Genomic DNA, 16,862 nt, shown 5'->3' with positions numbered 1-16,862 from the left:
TTTATTTGTTCAGTTGTTCTAAGTATTTTCTATGTAGCCTAGTTAGTATTCTATGTATTCATAGTATTTTTTATTTATTTAGTATTTATTTATTTTTTTGTGGAGTTTTTAGTTTTTACACTCGCTTTTCTTGTTGTTTTATTATTGTTGATGTTGTCTCTGTGTTCTGGAAGCTTGTGACACCACAACAAATTTCTTGTGTATGCATTGTGCAAACACGCTTGGCAATACATCTCTTTCTGACTTTGCTGCTTTGGCAAATGTACTTTCGTTGTGACAATAAAGCTATTTGAATTGCGAAGAGCGTGCTTGTCTTGTCAGAGGTCATGGCACGATAATGGCATTTTTAAACGTTAAATCGCATTATTGCACTGTAAAGCAAATATAGCTCACTCCAAAACGTCGTGCCAAGCATGCTGAACATCAGAGGACACGCAGTCTGTTCATTACAAGTTCACAAACTTTCCACGATTTTTGAGCGGAGTTTGAAGGCTCCCTCTGGAGGAGGGGCTCTGGCGCAGTCACGTAGTCAGAGCGCGCACGCGCGGTGTGCGTCAGTAACGTGAACTAGTTGGAAACATCAGTGAGGGGAAAGGTAACGTTAGACTAGCGACAGATAAAGAGCTGAGGCAGGTTTGCGACGCGTGTGTGTTTTGATACACAACAAAACGAGCACGGAGTAATATATAAAGCTCAAATACTAGTCTCGTTAATGTTGTTTTATCCTTTCAGACCGGGTTTAAGAGTTCGGGATAAAGCTAGTGCTCCGGCTAGCCGCTGTAAGTTAACGTTAGCTCGTCGGATAAAGCCATAAACAACTAAACGCGATTCTCTGGGCAGATAGCTTAACCGACAGATCGTCCCAGACATCCTCAGTCTGGAGTTTTGCTGAGTTTTGGTTGTGTTTTTTATTTATTTATTTTATTTTTATTTTTTGTGGGAGGCTTCCCTTAAATGCGAGTGCTGTTGATAGATCACCTAACATATAGTACTGTATTTAACGTTAGTCTCGTGAACTGTAGAACTGTTTCCGTTCGGGAAATCAAATGATCACAAAGCAGAAGTGATTCTTGAAGTCGTCTTGAGATGTGGCCTGTGTTTGATTGACAGTCATGGGAGGCTGCGTGGGGCGCGAGAGCGCGGAGTCACGTGGACACGGCTCGAGGAAGCGCGGAGGTGAGACTCTTCTGCATCTGCGATGCTTCTTTGCATGTTTGTTTCCCTGTGTGGCTTTCTTCAAAACATGCAAATATGAGGTGTGTTGACTTAACCTGATGTGGGAACAACAGACACAACACATAAACAAAAATACCACCATATTACAAGGTATTACTTGTGAACTTATAAATGGCAAGCATGTAGTATTTTGATATAGATGCATCAATGCAAGGATTTATTGAGACTGTATTTTTGATTCTAAAGGAATGATTAATTTGCCATTATTAAATATAAGCATTTTTCAGATGTGTGGAATCCCACAATATACCAAAACTAAGGAGTGTCATGGTTTTGCACACGCATGCACATTATTTTTATGCTTGTATGGTTTTCTATGGTGAAATATAGTGATCGCCATGCAAATGCCATGTTTTAGGAATATGATAAGCAAACACTATAGTGTGTGTGTATATACCAAATTGCAATGCGTTTAAAATGTTAGTTTTTTACTACCTTGCTCAAAAATATAGCTAAATTGGTTGCAACAGACAAAATTACCATGTTTTTGGACATGTTTCCATGTTGCACCAAGATATTATAAATATCATGGCACATATATAGATGAACTTACCTTATTTAGTACTCCTATGTATCAAAGTACCATAGGCTATCACCACAGTACATTTTTCTAATGCATTTTTGATTTCATATGCAATTATTTTGTGGCTGTACTTAAAATGTGCATATTTCAGATGTGTTGAATGCCACTTTATACCAAAGCAAAAGAGTGCCATGGTTTTATGCTTGTACTATGGTTTTCTATGGTGAAATATGTTGATTACCATGTAAATGCCATGTTTTAGGATTGCACTTTTAGTACAAAATCTTAGTTTTTTTCTAACTTACTCAAAAATAGTGAAGTTTATCAAATTTGGGGGCATCAGACAAGACCATCATCAGTGTTTTTGGACATGTTTCCTAGATTTTATAAATATCATGACACACACATACATGAACTTACCTTATTTAGTTATCCTATATTACTATTCATCAAATTACCATAGGCTTAAAATCACTGTACCATGGTATCACCACAGTACAAATTTCTAATACATTTTTGTTGTCATATGCAATCATTTATTTAGTGGCTGTACTTAAAATGTGTTTATTTCAGATGTATTGAAAAGCACAATCCACCACCAACAAAAAAGTAGCATGGTTATTCGTGTGTACTATGGTATTCTTTGAAATACACGGACTGTGTAATAGACATATACCACAGTTTACATATCAAAGTGCAGTTGAATTACCAACCATTGGTTGCATACTTAAATATTCAAATTTCTGGTGGGAAATACAATTTTTGAGAGCAAGAAATGAGAGCACCACCATCAAAAAGTACTATAGTGTCACCATGTACATGATCTGTGTTTTTTTGTACATTGGTTATGATGATACCTTGAAATTCCACAGAAATGCCTTGCATATTAATCAAAATGCCAAGTACTAATTTTGAAGGCATGTTTTCCTTAAAATATGCAACTTTTAGGTGCGATACTTCTGCTTTTGCTCGTTGGTGAAGTTCCTCTTCCCTTTACTGCCACGGGTCTCCAACAATCATTTTAATGATTTAAATGTTAAATAAGACAATATGACAATAGCGGCCCCAGTTTTGAGCATGATCTGCTTTCTTCTCCTGTATGCGTGTTGGATCTGGCAGTCTGTCCCGTCTCAGGGCATGTCTCTGCATGTTCGCTCCATGTGACCGTCGTGCCTGTTGTTTTTCTGCTTTTTCCATCAGCTGTAGTGAAAAATAATTGGGATGGAAAGCCCAAACAATTCATTCCACTGAAGGAAACCGGTGCATTTGACGTGTATCAGTGAAAGTCTTGCGGCCACAGACGTCTTTCAGTGTATTGTAGGGTTATCTGTGCTTGTTGTGTGTGTCCTGAACAGGAGATAAGATTGGGCTGTGTATTATGTGACCGTTCCTAGAAGACAATGCATCTCTCCAGTCCAGCAAAGTTTGGGAGGTTCATTAAATAACAGTCATTCGTTTTTATGTGAAGTGTCAGCCCTAAACAATAATAAAAATAAATGAGCTACAATTTAGCACACAAATGAACTTTGCATAAATAACAAAAACCGCAATATTATAAATGATGGTTAATTATTATTACCACAGAAAGTTTTGGAAGTTCAAAACCTTTAAAGAGATATTATTATTATTATTATTATTTAAAGTTTTGCACTTTGCTTAATAAGATGAAATTCATATTCATAAGAGTTGTTAGTTTGTCAGTCTGATGACACTATCATTATTGTAATTATTATTATTACTACCAGAGCAATTTTTTTATTATCATTATTATTACTTAAACAACTTCTCCAACTTTTCTTAATAATATAAAATATATAAAACTGAGTGGTTTTAACTCGAATCCGTTCATAATTAATTTTTTTGTGAATCTGCTTACATGCTTAATAACAATGTAAAATATTCACAATTTGTGTATTAGACTGATTTGTGAGTGTTTTTGACTCAAATCTGTTCATAATTCACTGCAGGCAGACATTGGTACAGTACAAATATTTTGTTGGAGATATGAGTAAAAATCTGATTACAAGACTATAATTGTTATTATATTAGTAGTAATACTACAACAAAGTTTGAGAAGTTAAGATATTTTTAAAGAATTATAATTTGAATTATTATAGTTTTGTACTTCCCAAACTTTGCTTAATAATATTCTTAATTCCTATATTGTTCTGATTTGTGAGTGTTTTTGAGTGAAGTGAATGTGTTGGTAAGAGTGGTTTGTTGTGAATCAGACTGTGTGTGTTGTGTTTGTTGTTGTGGTCGGTCACGGTGAGGACAATCATGCATTTTTGGTGCTCTTTTTATTGTCTCGTACTTTGTGGCACATACGTTCTCCCTCACATTGCTTATAGTTTGAATGCATGTTCACAACGCTTGAACGGTTACAGAAGCAAACGTCATAAAAATGCTTTTTACAGCACTTGCACAATAAGAGTGAGCCGTTGTGAAGAAGAGCTGCACATCATTCAGTGATGAAGGAAGCAGGAGCGTCTCGTGTTCCTGTAACGCAGATCTGTTGAGGCTTGTGTGAGCGTAACGAGAGAGTTACAGGAGAAGAATGCAACTTTATTCTGCACCTCAAGACAACGAGAGAGTGTTTACATATCAAATTACATTGAGATTAGACGAGGTGCTGGACTTTGACAGTCACATTCTGCGTTGTCTCTTGTTGTTGTGACTTAAGTCATAAATAATCATAAAGTGGAATAAGCTGTTTTACCTTAGATGATTTAAATCACAAGTGCTCCTTCCATCTAGCCGCGTGTTGCGACAGCCAATGAAATTGCAAAAAAAATCTCAAAGTATCTGGCATCAAGCACTTGGCTTCTGGGAACGTTTAGAGTCCCTTTTGGAGTTCTTCACATTGTCAGTGGTCTCTTTTATTTGACCGAAGCACTGGATTGTAAACAGCCGTCTACATTTCTCTGCATGTCACTTTGAAAGCCCTTTTTTGCATTAACCCTATAAATCCTGCAGTATCATATTACACACACATTCCTCTAAATCATCAACATGATCAAAAGTTTGCTTAAAAACCACAATCTGCTGCATGTCTTCTGTCTGTCTGATTGATCCAGTAAAAGCTCTTTTAGTGTAAGCTCTTCAGCTGCTGCTTCACGTGTCTTTTCTGTCAAATCTTGACTGGTTTTGATCAAGTAAGCGTCAGAATAACTGCAGTCATGTCTCCAGATGAACACTTACTGGACTGAAGCAGCTCAGCTTTACTTGATTCTCCATCAATCACTTTCTAGAAAAATCAGTGCGTCTCGATCTTCTGAGGAGCTTTACTTTCACTGTTCCTCAGCGGAGGAATGATCTTCATCTCACATCTTCTGAGGAGCGTTTATTTCTTCATCTCTCGATCAGGGCCGGAGTGGGACTCAGGCCTGGAGGTTCATGCCTTTGACCGGCCCACTTTAGTTCACGACTGACCGTATTTAAATCTCAGTATATAAGTCTGCGATAGTGCACTGTTCTCTACAGCCTTGTAATTCTTTGTATTTTTCCACAGCTTTTTTATTTTTATTTTTTTATATATATACAGTGCCACTTTTACGCTTTCTATTATCCATTTTTTAATCTATTATTTTTTTACTCATATCTCCAACAAAATATTTGTACTGTACCAATGTCTGCCTGCAGTTAAAAAGTTCTCAGAAATAATCACATTTGTTTTTCTAAACCTATTTATGCACAATTATTCTAAAAATAATTTTAATGTCATCGGCCTGAGTAAATTGTACCAATTATAGAGTTGTGACTGCACAGGTAGTGTAGTAATTTAAGAGGTGAAAATACTGTGAAATTACATGCATACAAATGTGGCTGATGCATCAAATATGACACAAAACACATATGCAGACTTTATTTTAAACTGTCCTATTTATATTATTTCTTCACTGCGTTAAGTTTACAGAACCAGACTTCCTGTAAAACCTGTTTTTTTAAGTGTTGTTGATGATGATGATACTCCTCCATCATTGTGCTGTCAGGTGGAGTGAAGCATTCTGGGTGGAACAGCACTGTAAATCACACAATGTGTCCTGATGATTACTTATTACACCTTTATGCTATAAATAATGTGTTTGGATGGGAAAGCACTGAGTCATCTAATATCTCTCCATCAGTGTGAACTTCCTTGTTTCTGTAGCAGGTTTATTACTAGAGGTGATAGCTTCGGCAAGCATCACTATTACTGTTCACACTGAAGGTCATGAGAAGTGTGGATTGATCAAACTGTTGCTAAATCTTCTAAACATTATTCATTGGACATTTGCATTCTCGCAGTATCTGTAGCTTTAGTATACGGTTTCTTGGTTGTTTTCTGGAAGCTTTGTGTGTGTGAATAATATGAGATGGACATTATACTGTGTAGTGGTTGAACGACGTATCACAACGGCCAATATATCGGACGATATTTGGCCAATAAGTGCACTCATTCTCTTTATGTGTTTGTTCAACAGTTGAAGTCTTCAGATGCAAAACCTTTTATGTCTCTCTGGGATTTTTCTTTTTTTTTTTTTTTTTTTAAATTAGCATTTTTATCAGGCTCCTCAGGTTCAGTCATTTCACTTTAACGGCAAAGAAAATGTTAAAGGGGTCATATAATGCCATTTTTGTACAAGCTAATATGATTCTTTAGGGTCTAAATTGAAAGTTTGTAATATACTTTAATTAAAAATTCTCATTAGTATTGTAAGAAAACACTCATTTTACCTGCTCAAAAACAGCTCTGTTTTCAGCACACCGTTTTAGTGCGTGTGTTTTTAAATGCTAATGAGCTTTGCTCGCCCCGCCCCTCTGTTCTGTGGGGCGTTTTTGATTCTTCAGATGTGCTTGCCTATACAAAAGTAAATATGTGATCAGATAACATAACTTATTCTGGCATAATATTGAAAAACATCAATTAGAGTATTTATAGTCTTGGATCATATGCATTTGCAGGATGTAAACAGTATTTTGCAGGTATTGTGCTACCATTAATTTTCATGCAGTTATAACTGTTTTTTAATTATTTAAATTTTTTACATTACTTCTTAACAGACACCGTTATAAACCATCTACAAAAGTAAGCTTAGTGTAGTGTTATCATGTTAACTTTAATACCTGCGTACACAGTTTGTAATAACACAATAACCATAACGTTTTGTTCATTATAAACGTGGGATTATTAAGTATATTGAGAACGTCAGAATAGAAAACATGCATGTACCCTGAATGTAAACATTAGCCACATACATCGTGAAGCGTGCTAGCGATTTGCAAAGATTAATATAAAGATTAATATAAAGGTTAATTAAACGTTACACTCACTTCTTCTGGAGGTTCAGCAGGAACACGAATAGTTGGTACCGATTCTTTTTTCAGGAGCAGCTTCTTAGCAAAACCAGCTTTATACTGACCTTCATTTATAAAGCAGTCTGGTGAAAAATGATTCGCGCAAACATGAAAACATTGACGTTGCTCGTGGGGAATATTCCCTTCAAAAGCAAAACTCAGCCACTGTGTCTTCAGCGGTTCGGACTTAGGAACATCAAAATGACTGCTGTGTTCATTATTGCACCCGAGAACAGAACACCACAATCGCTAGACGCCATTCTGCTCATAGACAGCTCCAGCGTATATCAACAATGACGCGGACTATGATTGACAGCTCGCTCACGAGCAAGAGCGGGTCTGTGTTGAAACACTGCTGTCAATCATCCATCGTGGGAGGGGCGTCCGACCGTGTGACGTCACACAGTCGAACGGCTTGATTTGAGACAGGGTAAAACAAATAAGGAGATTAAAAAAAAACACTGGATGGATTTTTATCATTTTATGATGGTTGTGTACAGGCACTGCTAACACACATTTCAGTACAATCAACTTGTAAAAGTGCATGTACCATTATATGACCCCTTTAATATTAGTCAATTATTGAATACTTTATTTTTTTTTTAAATGTCCATTGATTAAAAAGCTGATTTGAAAGGAAAATCTCAGACGGACTTTGCATCTGCAGTCTTCAGTTCTGTTTAGAAATAGAAAGACAAACTATTGCAATCGGCAGAGATGCATTTCTGTCATTTAAACAAGTTTGAATATCTAATAAACCGGTAATGCCACAAATCTCATAATATTGGCAGATATAGAGTGACAGCTAATGTATGGTAATTTTATGTTATAATCTGTTATTATATTACTCTCTATTAGAGTTACTGTCTGGCCATATAAATATCAGTATCTGCACGAAATTGCCTCTGTTTAAATATAAAATAAAATATATTTATTTGTTATTTATTTCAAATTATTATTATTATTATTATTATTGGTAAATAACTAAATATAAATTTAATTGCAGGAATTCTTCAGCATGTGTCATTTATTATCTTAAATTTGTTTCTAAATATAAAATATTTATTAATATAAAAGTAGACCTCACGGATCATTATAAAATAAAAATGTACCTTAAATTTTTTTTTCAAGAGAGCACACATTGTCTTTATTTATTATAACCATTACTGTGCAATAGCTGGAGCGACTGAGCCGTTTTAATCTCATCTCGGCTGTTTTTCTCACAGTTTGCAAATTTACTAAACAGACTGTTTTCTGGCTCCTCTGAGAAATCTAATCTCATCCAGATAGGAATGTCTGATGTTATTGTTTTCACAGTGCTTCTCATTTATTTTAACCCCATCAAATATTATAACTTAAGAGTCACTTGTTATTGGAGCTTAAAACCCATTGACAATCAGAAATATTGCTGATTTGACTGCACTGACATCGGATGAGAACAGAATCGAGCTGAATGATGATGATGATGATAAAGACGCTGTCATCTTCAGTAGAGATGCTTTATAGCCGAGTCATTTGTTTTGATGAACTGTAAATGTATTAAGTGTGCAACATCAACACTTTGAACTGAACTAAATGACTATTTAACAATAATAGTTGTAGATATGTGTTGATAATGTTGCACTATTTATTTCAGGCCTAATGCAAACACACAGTGTGTGTTGTAATCTTAAACATTCTCCAGTAATGTGTGTCGTGTCCTGATCGCCGTGTGTTGGGCTCAGCCTATCATTGTTGATTCAAAACAGCGGCTGTGTTTGAGCAGATAACCTCAGGGTCAGGAGGCGCTGTTTGGGGTTTTCTGCTGCCTTCAGGGCTGTTGATGGATGTGAGCTGGATGGACGGAGGCTGTTGTTTTTTGCCTGAAGTGATCAGTCATTGGGGAGGGCAGTATTTGCAGACAAACAGTCATAAATACACAACCTTTGCTCAGGCATGGGAATATGAGTAAGCGAAGTTCACTTCTGCTTTTATTGAGATTGAGCTTACTGTACTATAAGAAAAACATGTTTTATATGCATATTAATTTATATCTTACTTAATTTTATAGGTATTTAATTATATTTAATAATAATAGGATCAAACTATATGTAAGCTTTATGTAATCTTATAGGCCTATATGTGAGATTTCTTTTCTTATGCTCACCGAGGCTGTTTATTTGATTAAAAGTACAGCAAAAATTGTGAAATATTATTACAATTTAAAATAACTCTATTCTGTGCGAGTATATAGTAAAATGTAATATATTCCTGGAATGTAAAGATGAATTTTCAGAGTCACGTGATCTTCAGAAATCATTCTAATATGCTGATTTGCTGCTCAAGAAACATTTCTGATTATTATCAATGTTGAAACAGTCGTGCTGCACAATATTTTTGTGGAAAACGTCGTACATTTTATTTTTCAGGATTCACAGATGAGTAGAAAGTTCGAAAGAACAGCATTTATTTGAAATGGAAACCTTTTGTAACATTATAAATGTCTTTTATTCAGCAAGGATGCTTTAAATTGATCAAAAGTATTAATTTATTTCATGTATTTATCCCCTACCCCCCAATATTCCATTACACCATAATCATTTGAAAGCACTAAATGTCAATTCTTGTTTATTACACTATAACTTTCACATTCCACTCAATCTCCTTCTTGTTGCCTCGTTTGTGAAAGTGCTGATGGAAAATGCAAATGGAAAGCCTTTGTCTGCCTACATTAGTGAAATCATACATGCCTTTGCTGTGATTTGAAACTAACCTCGTCATAATTCATCGGAATAGTACAATTCTGGCGTAATGGTCAAAAATAATGTGCTGCTATTCACTTTGATCTTCATGAATCGTCGAAGCCGTTATTTCAGGAAATGCTGTATGGCCTACGTTTCTCACACATTAGTGTTAATTCACACCTCGTCTGCGTCTGCGTCTGCAGGTCGTAATGAGCCGCTGAAGAAAGACAAGCCCAAGTGGAAGAGTGATTACCCCATGACAGAGGGCCAGCTCCGCAGTAAGAGAGATGAGTTCTGGGACACGGCTCCGGCGTTCGAGGGCCGGAAGGAGATCTGGGATGCCCTGAAGGCTGCCGCTGTGGCTCTGGAGTGTAACGATCACGAACTGGCTCAGCGATCGTGGACGGAGCCAACATCACGTTACCACACGGTGAGAGTCTCCGATCGGCTGTGACCAGACCAGCTTTGTGTGTCTGACTTCCTGTCTTTTGAGGAACTGGAAAAATGTATTTCTGTGCAAGACTGAAGTTATCACTTTTTTTAGTCAAAATTTGGTCAGAACTCTTTAAGTTAGTGTTGCATGTACTAGGGGTGTGAATCGGCACTGGTTTCACGATTCGATTACGATTATCATGTCAACTAGGTCTGTGCAATTGAAATGCAATTTCGATTTCTGCCTCCAACGATTATGAAAATACAATAATCGATTATTGCGCCCCATTCTGCTCTCTTTCCAGCGGTGCGCTTTCACTCCTCGATAAAAGCCCAATTTCACGTTCAAATCAGTAAAGTCATGTAACAAGCTCAAGCCAAGCTCAGATTTAAAAATAGAGTGCATTTTTAATACTTGTGTGACAAGTGCGTATGCGAATGACGTCAGTAGGCTGTAATCGATTATGGTCTATTACTGCATCGATGCAGAATCGTCCGCGACCGCATCGCGATGCATCGATTAATATCGACACCCCTAGCATGTACTTGCTGTAGTGATAACAGTAAATTATGCATAATTACATGCAACTAACCATAAGGAAAACCCTAATCCTAAGTCTCTTAACCTAAAGTGCAAGTTTTTAATTAATATTACTCAGTGCTTGAATAAGGACTCTTTAAAATAAAGTGTGACCCAAAATTGCATTGTTGTTTAAAAAAAAAAAAAAAAAAATGCATTAGTGCTTAATTCACATTTTTATTACATTAAGAAATATCAGGAAATTTTACAAACACTGTAAACATGTATTTTAGTTCCCCTCATTCCAGGAAAATCTTTAAAATTTAAAGGTATACAGAACAAAAATAAAGAATATAAAATGCATAAATTCTAGTTGCATTCACTATAAACATCAAGCCCAAATGAATTTAAAGCGAAACTGCATTACTGGCATGTGGGTAATGTGCTAAACAAATACACCTGATTTGCCTTCCCATTGCCTATCAGGCTTAAACTCTGCTCAAGCTGAATGTGAGGAGAGATTAAAAACCGAAACCCAAGAAATTAAACATTTCTATACTAAAGCACAAACCAGTCATGTCTTATTCTTGATGTACTGATCAATATTTACCATGATTTACATTCAAAAACACACGAGTGTGAGACATGAAGTGAGGATTTGAGAAGAGAAACGAGAGTCCATCTGTTGTCCAGTGGAGAATCTCATAGGATACTGGTAAAATTGTGGAAAATTAGGTCAGCAGCCCACAAAACAAAGGTTAAATGTAAAGCCAACATAATCCAGATTTATATGCATACCTCTCATTTGTTACAAATCCAATTGTTTCCACATTCCAGGTTTACATTTACATTTAGTCATTTTGCAGACGCTATGTAGGTTTCCTACATATCTTCTATTTCAAAATTTCTAAATCACATAGGAACCTTATTCACAATGTAATGTTGAGTTGCCGTACTTGTTATTTATGTTAACAAGGTTTTGTCGTTCACTCATGTTTCAGTATCCACATAAAACAACAACTTATACATGCACAAGGCACTTTGGAATAATTGCAGCTTGTTAAAGATGATAAAATCAGTCAACTTAAATTTACGTTGCATTTTTAAACTTGCTTATGATTGGTCAAATGACACAAGATCGAAATGTTTGATTATTTTCAAATGTGTGACTCTGCAGCACAAAAGCAGTCATAAGCAGCACAGGTATATATTTGTAGCAATAGCCAACAATACATTGTATGGGTCAAAATCATCCATTTTTCTTTTATGCCAAAAATCATTAGGATATTAAGTAAAGATCGTGTTCCATGAAGATATTTTGTAAATTTCCTACTGTAAATATTTCAAAACTTAATTTTTGATTAGTAATATGCATTGCTAAGAACTTCATTTGAACAACTTTAAAGGCCATTTTCTCAATATTTAGATTTTTTTGCACCCTCAGATTCCAGATTTTCAAATAGTTGTATCTCAGCCAAATATCGTCCAACAAACCATACATCAATGGAAAGCTCATTTATTCAGCTTTCAGATAAATAAGACACTTATGACACAAATATTTTAATAAATTTTTTTTATATTAGAACATTTGATATTTTTCATCATATAAACATTCATCCTTTTAAATACCCTGTTGTTTTCATAACCCAACCCTTATTTTCTTTATTGGTCTAGAGGGGAAGTTTTTACCATAATGAAGAAGTATTTCATAACACGAAAACAAAAGGAGTGATGACACACACCAACCCTCGTTGTTTTATCTGTCGCACTTTATTTCCCCATCGCTGATGATTGTTTGTACTTTATCACTCCAGGATCCCTGACCGAGTGTTACGATGAACTCGGAAACCGTTACCAGCTTCCGGTTTACTGCCTGGCCCCGCCGGTCAATCTGATCAGCGAAAGAAGCGAAGAAGACCTGTCTGACAACCCCGAGCCCCCGACCACACAGAAGAAAGAGTTCCAGCTGAAAGTACGGCTCTCCACCGGCAAAGACGTGCGTCTGAACGCCAGCATGACCGACACCATCGGCCTGCTCAAAAAACAGCTGCAAGCTCAGGAGGACATCGACCTGGCCCACCAGCGCTGGTTCTTCTCTGGGAAGCTCCTCACAGACAAGACCCGCCTGCAAGACACCAAGATCCAGAAGGACTTTGTCATCCAGGTCATCGTGAACCAGCAGCCCACACCGAACCACTAGGATGGACTACAAAGGGATAAAGGACCAAACCACAGCAGCTGAAAGAACATCGAACCACAACACGTTTTGCACAAAAATGAATCGAGACCATCGAGCAACTTGATCCTGCTGTTCTAGAGGAAAATATCTTTGATTCACAGCGTGCGTCAAGCCGAACATCTGGAGAAACAAATAAACCAAATCGCATCTTGAGCAGAAATACCAACGTGAATTTGGTAGCGAAGCACACCGATCTGAGTCTCTTGACTATGCATATCCTGCAAAACGGTCCTCTGAATGCGATCTCTCCCGTTTCAAGATAATGAGCTTCATTTTGCACACTTGAGTATCTTAGAATAGCTGTGCCTTGAAAGAAGAGTAAATGCTGGTTTTATTTCGCTTACGAGGCACGTTCGGTCACTTTCACACGCTTTGTATTTTAGGACTGACTAAATCTTTGAGCACAACTGTACTTTCTATGCAATCCTAAAACCGGAAAAAGACGCTGATGTCGTTCATCCGATGTAGCTAATCTACAAGTCGGACACGCTCGCTGACGGAGGCACCGCTAAAAGGCTCGCTGTGTAAATGGAGTGCGCAGAGACGATGCTTCACATCTTCATCAGCCTCCGTGCGCTGTAGATTAGACATCATCTTGTAGATGAAACCGTATTTCTGCCTCCTAAAGGAAGATTGGACGCGCTATCAGACTTCTTCTTTTATAGTGCTGTAATCGCTCAGGCTGCAATCAGTCGATATTGCTACTATTTTGAGAGATTATATTCTGTACTATTCCAATCTTTACCCTGCTTTTTGTAATCACTTAGACTAAGACTTTTTAATAATTCTTAAACCTTTATCAGTGGCATTACGAGGCTGTTATATTTTGAGAATGCATTGTTGCATCTGTATCAGCATCAGGCCTGCGACGTTTGGTCCTCAATGTCTGTTCATTTTAATGTTGTTTATTTGACTAAAGGTTTTCTGCTCCTGATTATATCACCGTGTGACTCTCAGCGCACACCACACCGGTTAGAAACAGCTCATTACCTCAACGGCAACTGTTCCTCATTAGCTTGAGTCTCCTGAGCGCCGGCGTGTTTCTAGTATCACGCCATTCCTTCTACTTTGGGTTACTTCTTTCCTCTGTTGTTCTTAAGCATATTTTTTTTTATTAAAAGATATGTGAAGGTTTATGGATGAGAGAAATCACATTAATTTATCATTGCAAATAGCAAAAGTTTCATTGGGCATGCAAATTGCATCATTTTGCATTCAAGGAATATTCCAGGTTTAAATACAAGTTAAGCTATTCCGAATCCTCTGTATTGTATGGTCAGCTACCACGAAAAAAAATAAATAATAAATCGAACTCCATCATTTTAACATTTATGCACTTGCAATGCATGTCCAAGTGGTGTTTACTTTAGTAATTGACAGTATGCAATAGATTCAAGGCATTATTCGACAGAAAATGAAAATTCTGTCATCATTTAGTCACTCCTCCTAAAATCTGAAAATGTGTCGTCTCTTTTTTTTTTTTTTTTCCATTGTGTCATTGTGGTCCAATGTTATTTTGTTTGACATAAAAAGCTAAATTTTATATATATATATATATACTATCTCAAAATTAAGTCAAAATTTAGATAAGTCATAATTCTGACAAACATCGCAACTTATGACTCATCTCAATTTTGGCTTATATTTTGACTTTTTCATAAGTTTAAATATTTGTCAGAATTACAAGTAATTGAAATCGAGATCATAATTTTGACTTTTCATAATGTTGCTGTTTATCTCATACTTTTGGCTTCTTTTCAAAATTCTCATTTTTATTTCATAATAAAAGCCAGTGTGGTCCAGTGTTGTTTTGGACCCCACAGGCTGTCATTTCATGTACAAAAACAACAATAGAAACATTTCTATATCTTTTGTGCTTTGCAGAAGATGGTAAGTCACAGGTTTGGAACATGAGGGTGAGTGAATAATGACAATTTTCATTTTAGGGTGAACTGTCCCTTTAACCTGGAACATTCCCAGTCCTGCACATTGTAAAGCACATGCCCTGTGGAAACATCGTTTAGTCCAAAAACTCACTTAATTCCTTTAACTGTTTATGTGCGTCATGAATTATACGCTTTGAAACGTTCAGTAACGTTGTGTACTCCTCAAATCCTGCATTCTTTGCTGCCTTTTTCCCAGGTTGGGAGCGGTGTGACCTCCGGCTGTCTCCAGAAACCTGTCCTTAGTCAGCACAATATGAAACCCTAATGCTGTGACAACAGCCCAAATAGATGCGCTGCTGCTGCTAATGATAGAGCCAAAACGGCAAACCTTGATAGCAATTCTCTCATCGGCATCCGCTTTGTTTTTCTCACATGCGAGAAAAAAAAACCCAATTTTTTTTACACTTCTGTTAGTAATATTAAAAAATGAGTGGCAAATGTCAGAAGATAATTAAAAGGGTTAGGTATAGGTCTGTATTTTGTGTTCATCCACATGTTTTACAAACGTGTGCTGATTGTGATTATAATGGTTTTAGATTTGAGACAGCGAAGAGAAACCTTGCTGTCATTCTAGGTGCATGGTTCGATACGACAATTCTTCTGCATTCAATGTTTTCTTTATGTATCGTTTGTTATCTCTGTTTGAATGTACGTCTGATGGTGTGGATTCAGGTGTGTCTCATGACATGAAGTTTCCAGATTTGACTGAGGAAGCTGCTTGGAAGCCATACGTGTGGATGTTTTTCGCCCCACTGTGTTGGGACAATTTCAGGAGACTTGCTTTCGACATTTTCCTTTCAAATCCCAGAATATAAAAAGCCATTTCTCTTTACTCAAGCCTGTGTGTATGGAAGCCTGTTTCTGCCACATAAGAAAATAATCATGTTTTACTGAATCATAATTGTGACGCGAGTCATCATGAGATTGGTGTCAAAATTGAGATTACGAAGTAAAAAAAATTACGTCCAAAAAATTGTAATGGTCATGATTGTAATTATAATTTCATTTCGATTTTTGTCTATTATGACTTTGTGTTTCAGAATTTTGACATTAATATTTTTTTGATAGTTTTGACTTCTCATAATTGTGAATTTCGACTGTCGTAATCATGACTTTATCTTATAATTGAGTTTTTAATCTCATAATTTTGTCATAATTGGCTTATTTCATCATTTTGACTGTCATAAATTTGAATGTTTGTCAATAGTTTTCATCAAAATTTCAACTTTTTGTAATACCTAACTTTACATCTCATAATTATGACTTATCTTCTCATTATGGTTTACCAAAGCATGATTTTTGTTCTCGCATGGCAGAAATATCCCACCCACATGAACTTCTCATAAACCCTTAGAAGGAATTCACATGAATTTCTTCATAGATGAATATCTGTATATTAAGAGTTAAAAAGTGTGTGAAATTCTTACCTAAATTTGCTTACGGCCTATTTTACAAACGTTATGTATATTTACAAGGTCATTTGTTTTTCAGATGTTTTAATTGTCAATTAAAATTAACAGCTGGGAAAGCAAACAGATTTTTGTCAGTAAACTGTTAATTATTTCAACATGTTCTCAGATCAGCTAGAGTTCAACAAGAAGTGCTTTGTGTTAGTCAGACCTTAACTGATAAAACAAATGTTTTTGTAATTTTGAAGTTAACCACCTCAGTCTGCGGGCGGAAATGATGATGTGGTTAAAGCCGCCATGTTTTGTCCCTGTCAGGGCAAAATTAGGTTTAAGCCCGTGTGTATATTATGATTTTTTTTAATAACACATGATGTGCTGATACATGTCGCTGAAAACTGAATTCTGATTGGTTGTGAATGTGTTGCTATAGCTGTAGTAGCTGTATGTTTTACTATTTTGAAGAAAATATTACGTTTTAATCTTTAATATTTACAAAT

General features: G+C 36.2%; 1 protein-coding gene across 1 annotated transcript; it reads left to right on the top strand.

Moving 5' to 3' along the window:
• Nucleotides 1-507: 507 nt before the first annotated feature.
• ubtd1b (ubiquitin domain containing 1b) lies at nucleotides 508-16,493 on the top strand. The gene is given in 4 exon segments (XM_058794157.1): nucleotides 508-1,176; nucleotides 10,023-10,211; nucleotides 10,214-10,249; nucleotides 12,586-16,493. Coding segments are annotated over 4 exon segments (675 nt in total). The 5' UTR covers nucleotides 508-1,112; the 3' UTR covers nucleotides 12,972-16,493.
• Nucleotides 16,494-16,862: the final 369 nt, after the last annotated feature.

Source organism: Onychostoma macrolepis, chromosome 12 (genome assembly GCF_012432095.1).
Source record: "Onychostoma macrolepis isolate SWU-2019 chromosome 12, ASM1243209v1, whole genome shotgun sequence".
Classification (NCBI taxonomy): Eukaryota; Metazoa; Chordata; class Actinopteri; order Cypriniformes; family Cyprinidae; genus Onychostoma; species Onychostoma macrolepis.
Note: the sequence above shows the minus strand (reverse complement) of the source record. Positions and strands in the feature narration are given on the sequence as shown.